This window comes from Habropoda laboriosa, unplaced genomic scaffold (genome assembly GCF_001263275.1).
Source record: "Habropoda laboriosa isolate 0110345459 unplaced genomic scaffold, ASM126327v1 scaffold9, whole genome shotgun sequence".
NCBI classification, from domain to species: domain Eukaryota; kingdom Metazoa; phylum Arthropoda; class Insecta; order Hymenoptera; family Apidae; genus Habropoda; species Habropoda laboriosa.
Window position 1 is genome coordinate 540,988 of NW_017100191.1, and position 23,322 is coordinate 564,309.

The following is a 23,322-nucleotide window of genomic DNA, read 5'->3' on the forward strand; positions in this document are numbered from 1 at the left end:
AATTAAACCGTCTCAGTAGTTTACCGTAATTAATAATCTATTTTCGGAATTTATACAAGAATTTTTGAATTTTAGTAAATACTTGAGTCAGTGCATCGCGTATTGAAATAACAGCTTCATCCCTAGTTCGTTTATTATTGAATATTTTGACGCGTTTAACTTATGCTTCTCCCCAATTCTCGTCGCGTATTTTATTCAAATTTTCTTATATTCTAGAATCGAAAAAGATACGAATTCGCGATTTTTCTTTTGATTCTTTCAATTCTTCAATTGCATTACGCATTATTGCAATAATTTCTATCGTTACATTTAATTTTCTGAATAAAACTGAAATAAATCGCGTTTCGAAGTACTTTTCGCGTCGTCCATTCCACAGTGACTTTTACACTTTGTGAGTTTGTGTCTTGCAAAATCGATCGGAACTGGGAGGAAGGAAGGAAAAAATGCAGTCAAATCCACGTTGCAGAGCTCAGATGTTTAATCAACGAACAGTGAGTTACAAAAATGGTTTTTTTCTGGTGATTTGGTTTAGTAGTTAGTTGTGTTGTGTATTGCCAGCTCAAATATGAGCTGGCTGCCCCACATTAAACCGTCTCAGTAGTGTTTCGCAATTAAAAATCTGTTTCCGGAATATATAAGAGAATTTTGGCCGCCTGACAGCAACCTGTAAATCTGACGCGACAGTGAACGTGTTAATAAGTAAATGTTGTTCAAATTATATCGTGTTTGATATCATTTTCATCAGAAAAATCTCACCAACATGTTAAAAAAAATTCCAGATGGAAAAAAGTAGTATTAAAGAAATTATATTTTTCTATTATGATTTGTCGAGCCGTGAAATCTCGAAACGGAAACCGACTGGTGTAGCTTTACACGCTTGTCTGACTGCGAGCGAGATAACATAGGTGCAGCAATGACGCAGCCTAGGCGTAGGACCATCTATACTGTCACTTGTAGAATCCAAACTTACTGACTCTTGTAGAGAATTTTCTGTATTTCTTGTATTACCTGTAATATTTCAACTATTTGTGTGTAATCTAATAGGAAATTTTAAATAAATAAATAAATAACTTTTCATCTGGCGCGACCAAGAAATCTTCCTGAATTTGTCTAGCACGAAGGAAAACACAGAGACGAGGTTCGGTAAATTTTTCGATGACAGTTCGTGGGGTATCAACTTTGAACTATAAATCCTCTGCAACACTTGAATTGTCAATTCCAAGCTCAGACGCAACCTTACGAATAGTCAATTCTAGATTTTCTTCGATTAATTTACTCACCGGTAGAAATGGCGGACAGAACTTACGCGGCAACCTAATAATTAAACCGATAATTCCCGTGAAGCCGAAGAATACGTCGATAATCCGTGCTTCGTCTTTGATCTCAAGCAGAAAATCGATCGAACGGTTAAAAACTTCGTTTGATTGGATTCTGGTAATTTCGTTACTCCTCAGGAACGTCAGGTCTCTTTCGACGGTACGGAGAAATTGGTTACGAGTAATAATCAAGGTATCGATGACCCGGATAACCTAAAAAATTAGTCTCGCAATCACCGTGGCCTCTTTTCCCTTGTTCAACACCTATCATCGATTACACATCGAGGCCTATCTTCGTAACGTCTTCATCTACGCTCAACAGATGTTAAACGAGACGTGCAGGACGTGTCAAATTCATAATACGCTTCTTTTTTCATGGCACGCTGGTTCCTGGATCGATGATATTTTCCTCTTTTTTTCCCTTCTGTATCGAAGATACGATTTAAAAGCGTGACACGCGTAATTCTAATTCGTTTCCTTTTATTAACTACACAGAGGTAGGTAGGCAACGTTCCTCTCGAGCTTTAATTGGAATGACTGATGATACCGAGTTCCTTCTTCCTTTTTTTTTTTTTTTTTAATCTTTTCATACTTGAAGAATTGGACGATCTTCCATTTACACCGGCAAAATATTCGACAACGAATGACATCGATATTTTAAGCGTTCTACCGTGCGCAGTCTTCCGACGACCAATTTGTTTTTTGTCCTCGCGTTGCTTGGACATAAATCGTTCGGGAATGTTAACGTTGCCGGTGTCGAGAGTTCCATAGGCGATCGTGAATTTCTTCCGACTCCCTGTTGATCGTTAACGCGATATATGGGTGTGTAAAGTCGATACAGTGTACGTATTATGGAAATATCCTACGCAGAGTGTATTGATCTCACCTGCTTTCCAAATTCACAAACTTCTACAGTAATATTATTATTATTATCGAGTAAACTACGAGTTACCTCGTCAATGTAAAGAAAACGAAATAAAACTACGAAAACTACAAGTAACTGAAAAAACAATACGTCAGAAATGAGTCAGGATGAGATAGATCACGAAAAGAAAAAAAAAAAACGAAAAAAGATTTAACGAGATCCTAAATTCATTGGTTACATTAGAGACATAATTTACAGGGTGAAAAAACTTAGGTCCAATATATTGGATGATTGCAAAAGTTCGTGGCTGTAAGAAATGCGAGATTTCGGCTGCGAAGTGGCGGCCTGGACTTTGTCACCCAGGAAGAGAAAGCGCGCGGGTACCAGAGGGTGCCATAAACTAAGCCTTTTCCCCGGAAGGTCGAACGAGGGGGCTCGAACGGTTTTTCGGAGCAACGCGGTATACGACGCGGAGAGGACACTCTGGAAATAGCCGTCGAGCGAGAGGGACACCGAAGCATTTAGCAGTCGCTTATCACTATACTTTAATACATTTTTGGTTAATATCCTATCCTGCGTTAAATTCACTTAAGTTGTGCTAACATGGCCGATTTTCAGAGGTGGCGTCTTATCACACTTCGGCACAGCGTAATGTTACATTCCTATCGAAAGATACACCATTTGCGCTTTATTTTCAGATAATTGTTCATTTCATTTTCAAATGACACGTGCCTTTGCACACACCGCTTTATTTTCAAATCGGGCGCGAACTCTTGCAATCGTCCAATATGAAGAATATAGATATAGGGCAAATGTGTGTAAGAGGAGGAAGACGTAGAGAGAATCAAAGCTCTACCTTCGCCAAATATCTCCATTTTCCTCGCGAGATCAAAACGACAAATGAAAGAGCACATAGAACGGATAGCAGACAGATTCGAAACGGCAGATAAATTCCGTATTGCCAAGCGATTCGTGAGCGAGATGCAATCTACGTTGGCATCCACCTTGACACAGTACGGCGACACGGGAATCGGTCACGTACGATCTGGTGCTGCGATCTGCTCTTCATCCGCGCTCATCTGCGACCTCTTCGCTTTGCATAATCTGGAATTATACGTCGGAAACGGTGCACGCGCCCCACGAACGTGGCCGATTATCATCGGGCGACACGTGTCCACGAGGATGCAGGCTAATTGCACGCATTCCGGTTACATCGTCCTCCATAGGGATCATGGACCATTTCACATCGAGTACACGATTACGGTTCTCCGCTTAGAAATCAATTCTCCCTTTTTGATAGCGAACACTTTAATCCTAGTAGGTACGGTCTTCGGGTCTTTTTTGACCCATTGACTTCTTACTCTTCTTTTTTTTAATAACTTTTGCTGTTGTCGAGTTTATGTTCCCTTGACCGTTCGAGTGCAGAAATCTGACCGAAAAATGCCAAACGGCATTCGCGGTCGCGATTCTTTCGTTTGACGTTGAAAAATTTCAAAAATTTTGCTTTCCACATTTTCACCGAATACGACTGTTTGGAAGCAACACGTAACAAAGGCAAAATTGATTATGTGCGGGATTTTTGTTCAATTTTTTATAAAATAATAGGTACAGATTATAAGAAATAGAGTAAAATTTGCACTTCGTGGCCCGATGCGGTGGCACTTTTCAATGTCGAATTAACACTCAAACGGTTAATATTACGTGCTGGTAACAGAAATTATTACACATCAGGTCTTTGTGTCTCTCTTGTCCCAACAAAATGTGTAACAATTTTCGTACAATCGAACGGAAGAACGCGCTAAGGTTAAGGTCGCCACTCTGGACTTTCCGTTCAGGCCGTTTCATATTTCCGCCTTATCCTTCCTCGACTTAAACTACGACGATAATTTGTTGAAACAACAATTTTTCCTTTGCTCTGTAACGCATCTTAAACACCTTTCTCTCGATAACAATGATTTTTGCACTCTTATAAATATAAAGAAGACATGTAGGATGAAAAGCAAAACTGTTAGTCTCGACAACGAAAGTCACCGAAATTCACCGAAAATTGGTCCGGCACGGAACGTGTTAAGGTTATTTTTATTTGTATTTTTGCACTCTTTGCAGAGTGCTGGAGAATATGTGTGTGAAACAATTTTTCGAAATTGGATAAATTGTAAGAGCTGTAAGAGTGTGTTAGAACGAGCGTTGGGACTGGCGCTGTTTTATGAGGTTCAGTCCCAACGACTTGGCACCCCTACGACGCGCCAAGGGCTGAATCGGGTAAGGACCTAGCCTCGTGGAAACCGCCAACGTTTCCCGGAGGCAAGAGAAGGGCGCCAAGATATATAAAGGACGTTTTGAAAGAATGAAGAGAGCTTTTTGTGAAGTTCGAACGCGAAGTAGAGAACCAAGAGGATAGAACGGCCGAATAAAGACAGTTTTAACTCGTTGTTATTATATTACCTGACTTTATCATTCTACCGCGAGCACCGCTTCTTACAGAGCGACGAGAGTTCGAATAACCCAAGACAATCCCTGATGCAGATCTTCGAAAATCTTTAAACGCGGTTTTCTCGAAACTAAGTTTTCCAAGTCTCTCCCTGGGTTTCCTTGAAAACTACTGCACCGATTGCTTTCCCCTTTACACTGCATACTCGGAACGTCTACTGCCATCGTTTTAACCAAAACCGGGTAAATATTTTCAAAGTTTTGCTCTTTCTGAAACTTACAAAAACCGCAGGAACAAAACGTAATTTTGACTTTAATCGATTGTCATTCCGTAGAAAAATTTGTTAAATTTAAGATCGTGGTTGGAGCGATAGAGACACTTTTGAGGATTAAAAAAACGCTTGGTTCAATTTTTTCGGGCCGAAAGAAAAGCCAACGGCATATAACTCTGTATGTTGTAAACATTTCAAGTCTTTATTAGTGATTTTACGCAGCCAAAAGATGAATACGAAGCAGCAACATTGTAACTTTTCTCGTTGCTCAGAAGAGAAATCATGAAACCATGTGAAAAGTCGGCCGTATAAGCGCAAATTGTACCCCCTTAAATAACTCCCTCTCGATTCAAAAATAGAGAATTTAATGAGGGAAGCATTAAAGCTGGCGAAAATAGAAATAAACGCGGAGTCGTTGCATATAAATTTATAGTGGCGCATAATGAATGCTGTAATTCTTCATTAAGAATATCCTCGTCACGTGCAAGAAGCCCACTGTGCCTCGCCTCAGGGTGTTAGGTTGCACCTCGAGAATATTTCATGCGACACAGTTTGCGGGAAAAAATGAATTACATTGTGTGTTAATGAATTATGTAGATGTTTCTGAATTGGTTCACGTGACGATTAATTGCGTCGATTAATCACGATGCAGCAATATTGCAATTTTGATACATTTACCTTAAAAATTCCAAGACGTAAATAATCGATTAAAAAATTGCTAACGATCATCGAGAAACGCGACTCGTTCGCGATTTACGCGAATATATCTATTCAGACCACGAGGATCGTACATTAGGTACATTAGTGCACACATAAGCGTCCGTCGCTATTCCCAGCAATTGTTGAAAATGGGACTTCGGAGTGGAGTTGGAGCGTGCCGAGTGAAACAAAGTATTCGATATCGACTCCTGAATGTGAACAACTGACACTTGAGGCGCATCTCCTCTCTTTTGTTTAGTTAAATTCGCAGAAGTCACCTCCCCACTTAAGCGTCCGCATTCGGTCCCGACTGCGGACGCTTATGTGTGCACTACTGTATATGCACGAAGCGGTCACGTAACCTGAAATAGTTGAAAATCTAGGCCTGAAGGGGTAAAAACGAAAGTACTCGGATTCGATAGCTTACATTAGCTTTGCAAAGCATCCCAGCAATTCGTGTTTACGACATTCTCTCCCTCACCGTTCGTAATTAAATCTGAAATCGCGATGCAAATATTTATCACACAATATAACATTTCAGGTGTGTTTATATGGAACGATGGCAATGAATAATAAGAAACATGGAATATAATATTAAGAATGTAAGTCATTCGTTTAACAACCATTTTTAACGAGCGAAAAAATTGTCAAACCCGGGCACTTCCCAATAAACATCGATAATTTATTAATAATTGCGCAAATAAAAATTAATTTCTGTACAAACAGCGGTGATTATAAATAATTTGCCCACGAATCATGTCGCGTATCGCGCAACGTGGAAATAATCGTTTCGTTGGAAATCGCTGAAAAGTGTAATTTGTCTGCGGAGGCTAATTATACACGGTGGCCCTTAGCAGGATGCGCATTATATCGAACACCTTCAATTTACTTTACTCTGACAGACATTAAGGACCACGTTAATCCAGAAAGATAATTCGATCTTTTTCCCCTGCCGAGCAAGGGATGCGAAGTAATTATTTTCGAATAAAATTCCCCGAACAACAGATGCTCCAAATAATAGTACGTAAGTACCTGGGTCTGGAGCGATTCATTTTTTACACGCCCTATCGTAAAATTCGGATAATAAAGCTTGATTAGCAGCGCGGTGAAGGAAAAAATCGTTAAGCGTCGTTTTTAGTAGAGAAGAGCCATCAGTCATTTCGCAGACTTGGACGACCACACGCGTCTAGATTAATTAGAATTTAAATCCGTGGACGATTCGGCTCGGAGATACACCGCGCGAGGAATTAAATTCAAATATATCAAATTTTTATCGAGATATGCTAATTCCGTGTTCCTTTTCCTTTTCTCCCGATCGTCGTGAAAATTTCGTCCCGCGCGTGCAATGAAATTTTAATGTGTGTCAATCGCGGGATTGGTCGCCTCGACGATAAAAAATATGCTAAGTACCTTCACCTTTCGATAGGCGAGCCGCGGATCTGGAAGACGGTAAATTTCACCGACGCAATAAAATTGCTACACTCTGTGACCCTCGAACGGCAGCGTAACCCTTTGACTTCGGCCGTTTCGTATTTTATGGTAATGGATCTTCGCGTTGGTTATCGAACACTATGTACGTGCAAAGTGGAAACATTTTCCCTTTTCGAATGTTCGGTGTAATATAATTGCCGGTTAGCCGTCCTAGCGATTTCTTTCTTCTTCCGAAAGGACGCAGAGGCGACTCTGTAATTCGAACACGAAGTGGAACCGACCAGCTACCAGAGGAACCGATACAATCGTAAAGAGGCAAATATTATGTCGTAAATTTCGACGGTCGATGCAGCAGAGGAGAAAGGGTAAAAGGTATCGTCCAAGAGTCAGATGTTATATACGAGGTTCGCTGAAGAAGCTATTCATTCCGGAGGCAATTAAAATTGAAAGAGGCAATTAATCGGCACGACGAATGCCCGCCTTTCTTCAAACGAATGTTGAGCATCTCGCTGGGTAACTTATTCCACTGGATCGTAAACTATGTACACATCTAGATCCAATCGCGACAGACAACGACATCCTTGGAAAAAGGTACTTACATATGTGGAGGGTCTTCAAACGGACCGCTCGATATTTCCAGACATCGCTGCCTTCGACGACCATTTGAAATTCCATCGAACACCTCCAGTGTTTTTCTCTATTTTATCTCATAATTATAGTTCTAATGCTACTTTAATTTGCTCGTCTACGTTAAACGAGCTGTAAGTTTTATCCGTTAGAGTAGATTTTTGAGAACAGATTGTACTCACTTCGAACTATGTATTTGCCAACGTTATTTGTGACAGTTTCTCTTTATGGAAGTTACTCTGTTTCTTTCTAGGGAGTCTCCTATAAGTAAAAAGATTGAACGGATAATTTTGGAGAATTTACCGTGTGAAATGTGCTGCATGAACATATTGCGGACCTTATTGTTTACTTTTTCGAAATTAAGACAAAATCGGCGAAATAGAAATTCGGGTAGTAGGTAATACGAGACAGTGTTAGTTTTGAGAGAAATAAATTATGAAACTGCGTTAAAGTGTTGATAAAAACGTTTTAATGGCGTAGAAGTGTCAAATATAACGATCGCAATTTATTTATTTTAGCCCTGATCAAATCTTTTCAGTTTAACAGCTTTGGCAGCTTCTGACATATTTTCTTTGGAATAATTCTTTCTTAGGCCTCTCTTTTCTTTATTCAACTTTGTAATTGGCACCTGAAGGAACGATCGAAATCTATTTTATTATGATAAATTTAAAAATGTGTCAGCAATACGAAACTGTCTCGTATTGCTACTAACTCGCCATTTTACTTTCCCTCCTTACTTATACCGATATACTTCAGATCTTCGTTAATATCCCCAAATTACCATTATTATAGAATAACTTACCTTCTTTGTTTCTTAGAAAATCAGAAAATAAACGAAAGTGTAATTCCACTTCAGTATGCACATGCGAGAACTTTCTTTTGTGGTCGAAACGAGGAACGTCCATTACACAAAAAAACGACAACAGCTGTTATAGTCTTCGTAATAATTAATTTCCAATCGTTGTCGAAAATATCAGTACTGTGTACAGATCGAAATCTTGTTGACTCATATTTCTACCTTATCTACCGCTGATAAAAAGAGGAATTCTTCACTTTACCCAATTTTGACCGGGTTTCCCCTACCAAAGGATAGACCATTCCAAGCGAAATTTTCGTCTCACGGACGAAGAGCAGCGGCGGCGAGCAAAAGCGGCAAGCGAGTTTCGGTCTACCTCGGAGAATCCCTATTCCGTAAGAAGGCATTCCCGCTGGTTCTTACGCGTTCCCCATCGCCAGGCTTATCTCACGCGTGCCATCGGCTCGATTGTGCATAACGTGGACACACGTTGCGTTGATGCGCCGCTCGCGACATGCATCGAACGTGTAATTTATGCCCATCGCGACGCGCGCCTCTGTGCGTCCGTAGTTTACCGTGAATACACACCGTCAAGATACGATTCCAGGCTTGTACCGAGATTCTTGCCAAAGTTTTTTCGACCATGGAAGCAGCATGCCTCGCTGGACACGCACTACGCGCGGTAATCTCTCGTTCTAGAGCTCGCGTCATACACAGGAAGTTACGGTTCCAGGATAAAATGGTGGATCACGTAATGAATTTTGCGTGAAAGATATCGGTGCGTCATAAACCTGGAGAACAAATTGGTAAAAAGAAGACTGAAGTAAAAGAGAGTTGGACGGCGTATTCCTCCTTCCTCCTCCATTTTTGTTCCGCTGTATTCAGCGTGGATCATCCCGTTACAGTTCCTCTCCCGAAGCGCAATGCAACTTGTGTATATTTAGAATTGTAAATCGGTCATGAATGAGTAGTACGAGCAATTCTTTCTTTCTTTTTTTTTTCGAGTAAAACGAAGGTGACGAGAACGGATGATTTAATGGCCCGAGAAAGTTTCTTCCACTCGACTCTTTATCGAGGAGATTTATTTCTAAAGAGTTGAGGACAGTTGAACAGTCGCGGGAAGACCAGAATGAAGAGAACAGTAAGAGATTTCACGCGACGTGCCCGCCAGCGACGCTTGATTGCCACTTTTAATGCTGATTAATCACTGTTATAAATTCCGGTGAACAGAAGTGGCCGGCCGCGTGCGTCTGTTAGAACCTTCTAATTATCGTATTTTCACGGCTACGCCTTCGAGAGTCGTGCTGGCATAGATAAATCAACGGATTACTCGATAATTAATTACCACTGATTATCCTTGATAGAGAGAGAACGCTTAAGAATAAGAGATCATTTTTATCCAAGTAACGAATTATGTCTCACTTGGGAAATAATTTATTCGTCTCTCTACGCTGATTTCAAGCGTTATTAAGACGTATCGCGGAGAGAACGAGCGGCGGTATAATCGAATCCGAAACACACGTATCGCAGGTGTATGAAAAAACGAAGTGAAAAGAGAGAAACGGTTGATTTATTCGACGAAGCGAAGGCAAACAAGCCCCTTCGTCATTCAGACGCGGACGTGGAACGTTTAAAGCTACAGTAATACGTTCCACTTTGTTTCAGAATGCTGTGGGGAAGATGCGTCTTCTAGTTCTGGTCCTCGCGGGCTGCTTGAACCTCCTCGAGACTGTTCGTTGTCAAGAGCTTTCGGTCATCAGACACTCTGATGGAGACATTTTCACGTTGGAAGGTAAGAGTCCCTGGCATCAGCTACAATTATAAACCTTTTTTCCTCTTTTTTTTTTCATTTCTTTTCCAAAGATTGACTCTGAGAATGTTCGAATGACACTTTGACTCGTCTTCGGTGAAAAGAGTCGCGATTGTAAATTGCGTAATCGTGATTTGCAGCGTCGCTAGAGAGACCATACGGGATTCGATATTAAAAAGAACGGTGCGTGAGTGCAGAAAGGCCGCGTGTGAAAAAAGCTCGTAATAGATTAGCCATGAAATTACGATGTAACGATTTGACAGCTGTATCGCACCTGGCCAGATTATATGTCGCGTTCTGCCACGTGAATTTCTTCATCTTAGAAATTTATCTTTACCACATAGTGAGTGTGTACAGTTACTCGTACTCTCCTGGGGGAGACCAAGATGGAGAACGAATGAAATCTTCTATCGACCGTAAAATGGAAAAACTTTCTATACTTTCAAAATCAATGTTCCATCAACAAACGTTACTTTCAAAAAAAGAATATAGAAACGTAGGAATTTTCAGATTTAAAGTTGTTATTGGTTATTAGGAAGTTGGTCGGTTTTTCAATGTAACTTCAGATACATTAAAGGTAATTAAAATAATTTCCAATCTTGAATTTTGCACACCAACGTGAGAAATGTTCTAATATTTACACAACCTTCTTCAAATGCTAAATTTAGATTAGGTCGTCCCGTAAGTTCGTGTCGAATTTTGTAATTTAGATCAATATTTTCGATAAACCTTCGAATTCGATTTAAAAGAAAATGTAAGCGTCTACTATTTTTTTTTTTTGTAAGATCATTATGCCTTCGCTATAGATTTCCTTCGACTTTCGTTGCAATATTTTTCGCTTTCGGCACGAACTTACGGGAGGACCTAATACTTTCAGCAGTTTTTATCACAGTTTTTCCAAGTTCAAAAAAATTACGCGAATATCTCGATTATTCATCGCGTCGCATAGCAATGTCCAAATAATCGTACGAATTACACGTGTAAATTACCTCTTCTCGACTATTGTGTATAAAAATTGGCGATCGTACAAAATTGAATACATCGTAACGACCCGTCAATTTCAGCTGTTGAAAATACCGACATTTCGTTTGCACCATCAACCTAATATTATTCAGGTTCCTGCACAGAGGCATGCACGGTGCTCAGCAGCGGTACGGCCAGCCCTTACACTCGTAGTCCTTCGACTGCAGGACTCGTCCCGCCGAACAACACCTGCACTTGCCAGTGCAACTACGGGCTTCCTACCTTCCGGGAGGATCTTCACATCTGTGTGAATGATATTCATGGTAAGCCTCTTTAATCCTTTCTCCGAATGGTTATTTTCCCATTCGAACCAATCATACCTCTCCTTTCATTTCAACGGAGAAAATAATCCGGTTGAAGTTTCGACATCTTTTTTACGACAAGTATCATTACCACAGGACAGAACATTGTCGATACATATACATATGTATGCAAATATCCCGTCCATACGATTATTGGGAAGAATCGAGTGCACGCAACGGTACTACACACGTGTGTGTTTCGTGATGGTTCATTTCTACTGCGGTCTCCCGAATCATGTTTCAAAGGTTCTCCAATACATCCAATCGATGACGAATCTTGTAATATTCCTCCCCACCAGTGATGCACCTTTCTTCGCTCAATTCTGGGAATACGATGCTTTCAGGATCGTTTTCCAATTGGTGGAGCATACCGCGGACAAATTGGTACAAACATGAAGCGACTCCTTGCGTTCGGTTTATTCTTTTATGGTTAGGTAATAACCCTACAGTACTGATTTTCGACCGATCCGCCCGGAGTGGTCCACAGGTGTGTCGAAAATTTTTGAGGAAAAGAAGCAGTTAGAAAAGTGACGGGAAGAAGTATTATTTTTTTTACATATTTCTTCGTTAGATCGACAAAATGGTATAATACATTTTTTGATGTTTCGTGAAATTTCAATAATTAACTTGTGTGTGCCGTGAGATAGAAAAGGTTCAAAATCGCTGCCTTAGGGCAACAACTGACCAACAACTGGCTGCATAACGATCTCACATTTGGCGGACCAGCGAAACGAGGTGAATTGCAATTTAGCTGTGAGTCGAAAATTTTTCTCTGGTGTAGGGTGCTACTTCAAGTACAATTAGCTTAACCTTTTAACCCTACGAGAAACTAGACCCCGAGACTACACGAATGGAAAGGATGGAAGTTGCAGCTTTTCTGAGAAATATCTTATTGGAAATATTATATTATGCAAATAATATGGAAAAGTAGATGGTGCAACGTGGTAGGATAACAAATCGATCTTCAACTAATAATTTGTTTTATTCGTTTCCCTGTTAGTATGTAGCTCTTCCCTTTGTACGTTCAGCTATGTCTTCCAGCATCCGCGACCAGTTGCATGCACGTACCGTTTTCAATTGAACCGTGTCATCAGAAATGATTGCTCTAGCTGTTCAAGCAAATCGTCATCGTGTCACGTCCTTCTGGATGACTTTGTTGCAGTAGAAGATTGCTATGCAGCAAACGCTATGATTTCGATATTATATATCGATAAATGGAGAATAACAGTCGGACGATTAATCTTCTTGAATTTTCTGAATTGGCATCTGGGTAATATCGTTTAGAAAAATAAGAGAAACGTTTTAGTGGATAAATACAGAGAGCGAGTGGCCTTACTATCGAATGCATACTAATCGCTTCGCATGATGCAGCATTGGTAAAGCGTGTGGTTAAATCAACATAATCAGTGGGTTCCCCTAATTGGATTAATACTACGCAATTATTGGTGATACTGCGTACACGCGGTAGATTCGAAGCCAAGGTCCTTGCATTTCTGATTGCAAGGCGTTCGATTGCCAAACAACAGAGTAATGCACTATACTTAAAAGCTCGTTACACGTCGCTTCATGTATTATCGTTGTCGAATCTTATTCAGAAAACTGTGCACCGCAATTTGAAATGCAGAAACGCCTGTGATTATAGATAACTGTAATGCTTGTCAGCAAATGCAAACGTTGACACGATGAACAGGTAACTGTAAAAAGAAGATATTTGCAAATATCGTATCATTGATAAAGTGCGATTTTTGTCCACCATTTTGGCGTAGAAAAGTGTAGAAGAGGTTGCATTTACATTTAGAAAAATTGTAATTTCATAATGTGAATAAATCAGAGCTGGGTCAAATTTAGAGGAAATATATTTCGAATGCTGTTTTAAATAATAAACGTTGCACGAAAATTTCGGCGAATAAAATATTTTTATTCTAATAATCTTAACCTTGTGTTTCAAATATTTCCACGATGGAAATCAGATGAGAAAGGGAATGATATTGTAACACAAGAAATCATAATATTTGGCGAAGTAAATTTACTTTTAGTTCAAGCATTTTCATCGCTTAATTACGAATAAACTTTATTTCAAAATAAAGCCTAACTATTTTCGATATCCTTAAAAAAAGAATACTACTTTGAAAAAGTTATTGGGACAAATAAACTATTTGATCTTCACAGTTAAACGCACGATTTGAAATAAAATAGTATATACAAATAATAGTTTGCCCAGCTCTGGAACAAATGCAGCCGCAAATTCTCCATTACAGTTATCGCGCGAGAATTTCATTATCATAATTTGCTAATCTTAAGTGAGAAAAGGAGAAGATACGACGTGAAATATATTCACTGTGTTGCCAGATGAGATCTCCACGACCTTTAGAGACACGTAGCAACGCTCTTCATCGATCTCGAATTTCTAGGTTCGCTGGGAATGGTGAAAACACGCCGTGTAAATAGCCGCTGCACTGCGTAGGCGTCCGGAGACTTCGATGCACGCATAAGATATGAAGACGCGAGAAAAAATACCTGCACGACTCGCTGGTGTACTGGTATCGATTAAATTATTGCCCTCTGAAAGATCCATTTGCACAACTTGATTAATTTACGAACATTTACATCGGGAGATATTAAAATTTGAATGTTGTTCTCTTTCGCAGAAAATAGCTATCTTTTGTAATTAAAAGAATCTGCAAGTAAAGCTTTCTCCGCTGTGGTGAAGTTTATTTACGTGTTAAGTACAATTTTCTTCGTTAGCAGAGGATTACAGTATTTCTCGTAAAGATCGTGAAGTGTCTTATAAGCTGCGTATAGTTGGGGCCACGATATAGCGAGGTCGTAAATTAAACTCTCAAGAATCGGCACCGATTGATGTTGCGGCACTCAAGGCCGTGTGTTGCAGTCTGTTTAAGGGTTCCAACAATAAACAAATGGTAGCATATGATTTAGTACTTCAAGTAGAAAATGGTATTTCATTTACAAATGGAAAATATGTTAATATTAAAGCTACACAATCCTTTTAAAGACCTCAATAAGACCTTTACTTGTAACCGTACTTCCAAAAGCGGCTTCCCCCAGAGGGAGAAACCCTAATTTGTCCTAGCTGCATGCAGTTTTCAGTAAATATATTAGATTCAGTTGACTTTCGCTGGATACAAGAATTCTTCGTACGGTCCTGACAATGGTTTCAAGTACTTATCTGCTCGTATCTCTGTCAATTTTCGGGTCCCGGCAGCTAAAACATGTTTACTTTGACTATAGCTCGCTATATCGTGGCCCCGACTATACGTCGAACATATGCGTCGGTTGTATTCCATTATTCATCGTTGCAGCCTCTCTGATGTCAGATAAACGTAAATCTGTTTGTGTTAATATTGGTCCATTCAACCAAGCGTTAATATCTATTTAGCGTATTTTTCTGCTTCAACTGACCCCAGACAATGACCTATTGAGTACTCAGGATCTGAAGCACCTTTTCTGACCCACGTAATTCATTCATTACGACTCTCGAACCTCTTCACTTTCAACACTTCGAACATTTCTATGAAATATGTCGCGTTTCACCGGCAATAAACGATTATTTAAACGTTTAATTGTGTGTACATTGCGAGCATTGAATTTTCCGAAAGACACACAGTTTCTGAAATGGTTTCGCTAATGGACAACTCGATAATCGAGGAATCGTGAGTGCGTCGTAAGCTGTGAATAATAATAGAATACGTCCACGATTTCCAACCCTCTTACGAGATTCGTGCACGTTTCATTATGCCTATTAAAGTTCACCTCGTAATGTTCGCGAGATCAGAGGATGCTGCATTTGCAACGCGTCTCGCGTGTGGGTCACGGTCTGAAATCATCAAGGATCCTACTGCTGCACTTTGTTATACGCCTTATTACACTGCACATCGTCTCAGGTGCGAAAGTACCGCAGAGCACTTGTTATCGGGCAAGTGCGCTTCCGTTTGTATGGAAATGTTGGTCAAAATTATTTCACCAGCTTTAGAGGAGCCAGATGCACTTAATTATTTGATGAATAGTACTGTTTTACATGAAGACTCACAAGAAGAATAAAAAATTCAGAAATAAGCACAGTTACATGCATGATTTTTATTTCACCATGAAATTTTCACATTGAAACTCTCAATTTGAGAGTTACATATGTAAACGAGGAGAACGAGAATTTTCAGCAATTTTTCAATCATTTTTACATAATACTGTAGGAATGTTACTCATAGAAAATTAAAAATAATAACGATCGTATTTGAATAATAATAGAAAAAGAACAAAGAAATAAAAATCCTTATTCTGCCTAAATTCTGACGTCACAAATAAGGCCGTTGTATTTCATTTTAATAACAGAATAAGGAAAAAGCACTTTGTTGATTTTTAATTTTCAAGTATACCACTTTGCATTCTAGCCAGATTTTAAATAAAATACTTCACTGTACGAGGTAAAAAGAGATGGGTGACACTAGTCTTCTTCCGTCCGTGTCCACTTTTCTCTCAGATCATTAACGTCGATTTTCTAACTTCCTAAATATCTTCGAGTAATTATCCTATGGTCAACTATTCTCGTGGATAATGTTTGAACAGCTATACTACTATCTCTCCCCCATAGTCGATTATTCTCGTGGACAGTGTCCTCCAACCTGTGGTCAGCTAGGGTCACGTTCTTCGTCAGATCTTTTGGCTAATTTCCTAATAATTGTGAGAGGTTCTGAGAGACCAGTACCTCTCCACTATAGCAGTGACCTATGCCCATTCTGTGGTCGCCTTCAGCAAACTTCCTGATGATTCTAGGAGGTTTTTGAGGATCCATTTCCGTTTAATTAGTGTACTGGAGTTATCGCTTTCAGCAAAATACCTGATGGTTCTGGGAGGTTTCTAAAGATTAATTTTTGGTCAATTTAGGTACCGGACAGTGGTTACTTTCAGCAGAACATCTTGAAAAATCTACAAGGTTTCTCACGTTCCATTTCCAGCCGCTCCTTGTACTGGACGGTAATCAATCAGTAGACACTTTACGATTCTAGGAGGCTTCTAAAGGTTCATTTCCGGTCGATTCAAGCAACGGACAGTGGTCAATTATTTTCATCAAACGTGTTCTTGCTCGTGTTCGTAGGAGGTCCTGGAAAGTTCCTCTCGGTCCAAACTGTGAACAGACATCGTAAACACTGAAATTAATGAACTGCCGCAATTCGTGTGAAAATGTTACACAACATACGCAAACAAACCTACATCGCCGATCAAACTTACAGAAGAGGAAAAATAGTTACAAGTACATAAAATATATGCAGTTTAGAGAATTATGCATGTGCAGAAACGCTATTACACGGTGCATTATTCTATGAGCCCTTCATGCATCTCATACATCGCGTTACATTTGATGTACGCCGCAGCGAAAGGATTAATACTCCACCGCGTAGGTACAACACTGTAATTTCCTTCCCTGCTCGTAGACACTGTTCTCCATCATGCGTCTAACTAATGCGCATCACGTTTCGTCTAATATAATACCTTTTTCTAAAAACGAATTCTATTAAAGATACTCGCCAACCGATATCGTTTAATTATACGTGGAACTTTTCAACTGGAAATTCGTATAAAATTGTCCCTTTCTTCTTCGTCTAATTCCCGTCGGAATTATACAGAGAAGTGCAAAAGTACGAAGTCAATCAAACTGAAAGGAGCGTATAATCTCATCCCCCTTGTACCTATATGGCCGGTAACGTATACCTATGCTGTTCGCTGGTCGAGTTCATCTTGGAAGGTCACGTGTAGATTCCATCTCGTGACTTTGAGAGCCCTCGAGCTCTTACAGGCCGCTCCAGTAATGATGCAATCACACGACCTTAAGTATACCTCGGTTACTATGTTGTACATGCGAAACTCAATTTCCAGCGGTCCTCGGGCATTCAAGGAACGCCGAACCAGCGAAACGTTTCGTTGCAAACGCAATTCTCGCGTCCCGTTATCGTTGTCGTCCATAAATTAATTACCATTCAAATGTAAATTACCAACTGCCGATTCGAATACAGCGTGTTAAGCGTAGTTAAACATGCGCCATTGTTCCTGACATCACAATCGCGACCTTGATCTTCCGGAGATACTTTATAAAGTTCGCAGAATGGTCAATACGTTTGACTATCCACGCAATCTTAATATTAATTGCAACAGGCTTATGTGCACGTGCACGTGCGCGCATTAGTCATACGAACGGCGAATTAGAAAAATGATCTGTTCGACGGTTGGGCTGTAATTTTCATTTTCTATTACTTCGTATCTCCGACCGGGAGAATTTTTCTCACGCGAAACGAGTTTCCGGGTAAAATTAGCAAGGGTTCACTCGTAAGGGAACGTTCTTTACGATTACCGATGGATGGTATCTCGAAACTAATTCGCGCATCACTGACAATAACACGTTTCAGTTTTTCTTACGAAGATCGGTACGTGTCAGTTTGCTACGTAAACAAACAGATTTCGTCGTTACCTACGAGTATTAGTACGTTTAGACTTGCGCCGCGAAAATTAACATATTGTACTGTTTCGCGACAAAGTTTTTTGCTACGTAAACAAGCAGATTTCGTCGTTACCTACGGGTATTAGTACGTTTTGACTTCCGCCGCGAAAATTAATACGTTATACTGTTTCGCGACAAAGAATATTTAGATTTCACGACGATTTTTATTATACTGTTTCGGCATGAAGATAAGCACGTTTTGGATGTTGCGGCGAAAACTAACAAGTTTCGGCGTGTGGGCAGTTTAAATTGTTCGAATGCATTTTGCATGGAAAAATTCACTCTTTGAAAATATTGTTTAGTAAATATATAACTCTGTCCTCCGAAACGAGAAAATATGAGAGTGCTTCTCGTTCTCGTCTTCGATGCACTCGAGAAACGAAGAAATCGAAGGGAGATACCAGCCGGTAATTCCTGGAACACCAGCCTCCCTCGATAACAGTCGCAAGGCGGACCCGAGCCTGCGTCAATTAAGCGGGGAATACTGTATATTACGATCAGATCGGGACAAAATTCTGATTAGATCAGATTCGATCGTATCTGACTTACATGGCCCAATAAAAAATGAAATCTTGTCGGTTGCTGCGGGATAAAGCTAAATATGCTATTTTTCGTAGCCAACCAATCAAACGTGCTAGTTTTTCCTGAAAATGAAGACAAACGTGCTGTTTTTCATAACGTAAGTCGAATAATACCCTCAAGGTTTTTTAGGTCCAACTTTTACGATTTCTTTTCAAAAGAACCATTAAACTTTTTGCATTAAGGTTTTGCACATACATTTATGGGTATTTAGAATACATAATATATTTTGTTGAAGTAAAAACAATGAAAATTACACGAGTTATAGTTTGCTCTATAGAGTGTGCTTATCCGAAAGAAAAAAATGTGGAGGAATCCGAATCAGTATAAATCTCGCCTGAACCGAAAGTAAATAGAAATATTGATTATTTACAAAATGGCAGCATTTTGAATTCAGATTATCCATTTTTCTCATATTTCGCCGTCTTTAGCGTGTTAGAAGAATAAGAGAAAAACGACTGGTTCACGCGATAACAGGATGTGTGCTGAAGGTTCTCTACGAATTTCAAGCGAATTGGTAAACTAGAACTCGAAATATCGTGTAAACCATTTCGAAAAATGAGCTTTCGAGAAAAACGCGTTTAAAGATTTATCTCTCCGTTTTGTTACGCTACGACTGCATCCTTCGAACGCTTACGTCTAAATTAATTTTACGATTTCAAACAAATGCACACTTGCTCTACAATACTTATACTTAAAGGAAATTGATTTTTTGAAAGTTCAAAACCAGAATACCCCTTTAACCGCTAATAACCCCTGTGTCTCGCAATAAAATGGAATAAAAATGTAGAAAAGAGACACGATTTTACAGACACGTACGTATATCTATCTCGCGATTCTGCATTCTTCCCCAATTATATTCATCGCGTCTTTATTGCGTCCGTAAAGTACTTAAAGGGAGGCTGGTAACGAAGTTGAAGATCGCCGAACGTGATACGATATAACGCGAGAGGCGGTATAAAAAGCGTTGTTTTATTTTTCTGGCTCAAGTTGTACCAAGTACCGCGGTGAAAAGAAGGGAGAACGTAACTGTTGCCTGTGTAATAATTGGGTAGCCTCGAATACCGAAGTTGTGTTTCAGCCTCGCTATAGATTCCGTTTGATTTTTCATGAAATAAATAACGAGCTTTGGTAGAATTTACATGTATTACACATTTAGCTTTCGGCTCATTTCCAACAGATAAATTCTGACGAATTTATTTCATCTGCACGAACTCCGGTATACTTAGCTCGCATCATCGTTGCCTGCATAGTAGCACAAAATTAAACCCTCGATATATTTTACTTTTAGTAGAAGTTAAATTACCGAGCAAAATGTTCCGCGGTTTTCTAAACTTCTTCTACTCGGTCGTAAACGCTTGCCTACCTTTTCTATGCAACGGCAGACGTTATTAACGCTTTGGAGTTGAAAATGTTGCGATTTCATCCTCGTTGAATATTCGTATGTCTCTCGAATTCTGTCGAGAACGGCGACACCGAACAGTAGTTAAATTGTCAAGAATAACCTTTCTTACATCTTCACGAGGTCTCCTTCCACCGAATCCCCCACTGATCCTACGTGAAATCTCGCAGAAGGAAGCGGCAACACGCGTCCAGATGCTTTAACAGTACCTCGCGGCGCGGATTATCGCATTAAGGTATCCTCGAGGTCTGTCAAGGTAGACCAGGCTGGGACATTAGTCATGTCACCAGGATAGACGAGTATTCACGTGGCCTGAAGTCGTGTCGTCGTCGCGATAGGGCATCCTTATGAATTTCACGCTTTTCCCGTCATCAATTTCCGCCAGTTTTCCGCGCCACGCGGAGGACGAGACTTGTTTTACCTGTTCCGGGGAAAAGATGAGTTTCACGACGATATTTCAGGTCGTATGTTGGTCAACGGAATATGTAGTCTGTGAGAATCAGACTTGGATAATTCCAGAAATAGCATTCGTAAATATTAGATTGGTGGAAATGAAACGTCGTTTTTTCAACAGCTGAAATTGGCGGATTGACACCGTATGTTAAATTTTACCAGATCAGACATTTTTAGACGCAATAGTGAGGAAGAAGAAGGAATTTGCTGTGGTACGCGTGTATTGAATAGTAAGAAAATTCGTAATACAATTGTTTGGACGTTATTATTTGACGTGATGAATCTTTTTTATTTAAAATTTGAACTTGGAAGAACTGCGGTTGAAACTGTTGAAACTAAACTTAGAACACTTCAACTTTGGTGTGGAAAATTCAAGATTGGTGACTTTTCATTGGAAATGAGCCAAAAAGGGCAATCCATGACAATAACGTTTTAAGAAAAATTATTGAAAACAATTCTTCAAACACTAAAACAATTTTGTTTAACAAATAAATTGTTCCGAAATGAAGACACTGTAAAAGCAGCATTCAAAGAGTTTCTTTACTCGAACGCTAATGATTTTTATAAATTTGAAATAATGAAACTACCTCATCGTTGGGAAAAGTATAAAACCGTGTGGAAATTATTTCGATTAAATACATTACTTTTGAAGGAAAGCTTCATTTCAGAAAACGACGTTTCATATGCACCAACCTAATAGCAAAGTAGGGAGAGAAAAGAATTTATCACTATTTTTCTAGCAATTTATAGAAAACAAAATTTTTTCAGCAGAATAATTACTGTCTCCATCGATAATCCATCTTTTCGCAAAAATAGAATTAAAATTTTCGTGCAACCGTCTGAAATTCGTATCACGATGCAATTAAAAACCTTTACTCGATCTCGATAGGAGAACTAAAATGGGAAGGGATTGAAAACGCGTGGGAAAGTGAAAATTCGATTTTCCCTTGAACCTGCCCTAACGATTCGCACGGTTATACACAGAAAAAAAGAAAATTCCTAATCGATTCAAGGAACATGTTCTCGTATACACAACGAAAATGTTTCCCAAGCCGGATGAATCAGCTGGATCCTCAGGATCTCTCGTTCATAATGCCGGGTTGTGATTTATGGTTAGATATCGCGCGTGCTTGTATGCTGATCGTAGCTCAAAGGGAACGCGAGAAACGTTTTAAACAGACGTATTAATAGGTACGTATCTCTTTTTAACTGTGCCCAGTTCGTAGCTCGTGATAGCGGGTAATTAAAAAATTAAAGAGCATGCCGCAGGACCGGTGCTGGTGTCGCTAGGGTCAAGCGGTCGTGTCAGACGTGTCTCATGCTATTTTGCAAGGCCATTCGTGTGTCCTGTGCAACCGATAAATAACATATTCGCTGGTGTGCAGCTGCAAGACCGGAGGCTTGATCAAAAGTACCGCAAGGAACAATATCTCTCTCCTACAGTGGCTTATCCACCTCTAGAGATGAACCTTCATCCCGTTGCGTGCCAACTATAGCAAGTTTGTCAGATATGTGTATTTTAATAATAAATGTTTATCGACGATAATGTATCTACTTAAGACTAAATGACTAGGAAATTATAACATTTATTACTATTCACTTGTTACCAGTTACGCTTGACGTGTCGCAATGTCGGATATACCACGAGCGGTAAAGATATATCCTTTGTGAGTTTAACTATTTCGTTACTAATGTTACAAGGAGATGGTTAATTGAATATAGGCTGAGCAATTCTATAGTAACTATATTCTAATAATAATCAATGAGTTTACAATAAGTTTACAATGGTTTAAATATGAATTATAATGGTTGATTCTTGGCTGAGCAAGAATCTTCCTTCTCGACTTTACACGGTGAGTACGCGGGGACGTCGTAGACAAGTATGTCTAGTTGACTTGTGTCAAACGGCGACTATACAGATACTGCTCTACTTTAAAGTTCAGGGTAACCCTGAACTGTGACTGCCCCAGAGCCTCGAAAATCATGCCCTTATATACCCAAAAATCTGTATTTTTTGGGTGGTGGAGGCCCTAATTTTCCCACGAGAACGAAACGCGTTCGTTTACTTTATCTCAAGGGGGTGAGCTCTAGGCGGATGTCTCGGCGCCGCCGTGTCGGCTAGTCTGCGTACGTAACACTCTAGGACCACGCGTATTGCACTCGAGTTCTTCTATTCTCCACAAATCGTCACATATACAGTGGTGTAAGTCCATTTTCCTAAATATTGAGATATTTAAGGGTTCGCGTTTTAATCGACTCAAAAATATTGAAACTTTGGAGGTATAGTCGGGGCCACGATATAGCGAGGTCGTAAAATCGGTCAGACGTCAAAGTAAACATGTTTTAGCTGCCAGGACCCGAAAATTGGCAGAGATACGAGCAGATAAGTACTTGAAACCATGGTCAGGACCGTACAAAGAATTCTTGTATCCAGCGAAAGTCAAACTGATTCTAATATCTTACTGAAAACTGCATGCAGCTAGGACAAATTAGGGTTTCTCCCTCTGGGGAAAGCCGCTTTTGGAAGTACGGTTACAGGTAAAGGTCTTATTGATGTCTTTAGCATCTTAGTTTATCTACTCGTGTTATATACAGATAGAAAGTGCAAAAAGATTGTGTAGCTTAATATTAACATATTTTCCATTTGTAAATGAAATACCATTTTCTACTTGAAGTACCAAATCATATGCTACCATTCGTTTATTGTTGGAACCCTCAAACAGACTGCAACACACGGCCTTGAGTGCCGCAACATCAATCGATGCCGATTCTTGAGAGTTTAATTTACGACCTCGCTACATCGTGGCCC

General features: G+C 39.7%; 1 protein-coding gene across 1 annotated transcript in view; it reads left to right on the forward strand.

The window, feature by feature from the left end:
- Positions 1–23,322, forward strand: part of LOC108580221 — a 143,428-nt gene that overhangs the window by 87,096 nt on the left and 33,010 nt on the right. The window contains exons 5-6 of the mRNA XM_017943931.1: positions 10,102–10,228; positions 11,362–11,532. Of these exons, the coding sequence (XP_017799420.1) occupies positions 10,102–10,228; positions 11,362–11,532 (298 nt within the window). The remainder of the gene's footprint in view (positions 1–10,101; positions 10,229–11,361; positions 11,533–23,322) is intronic.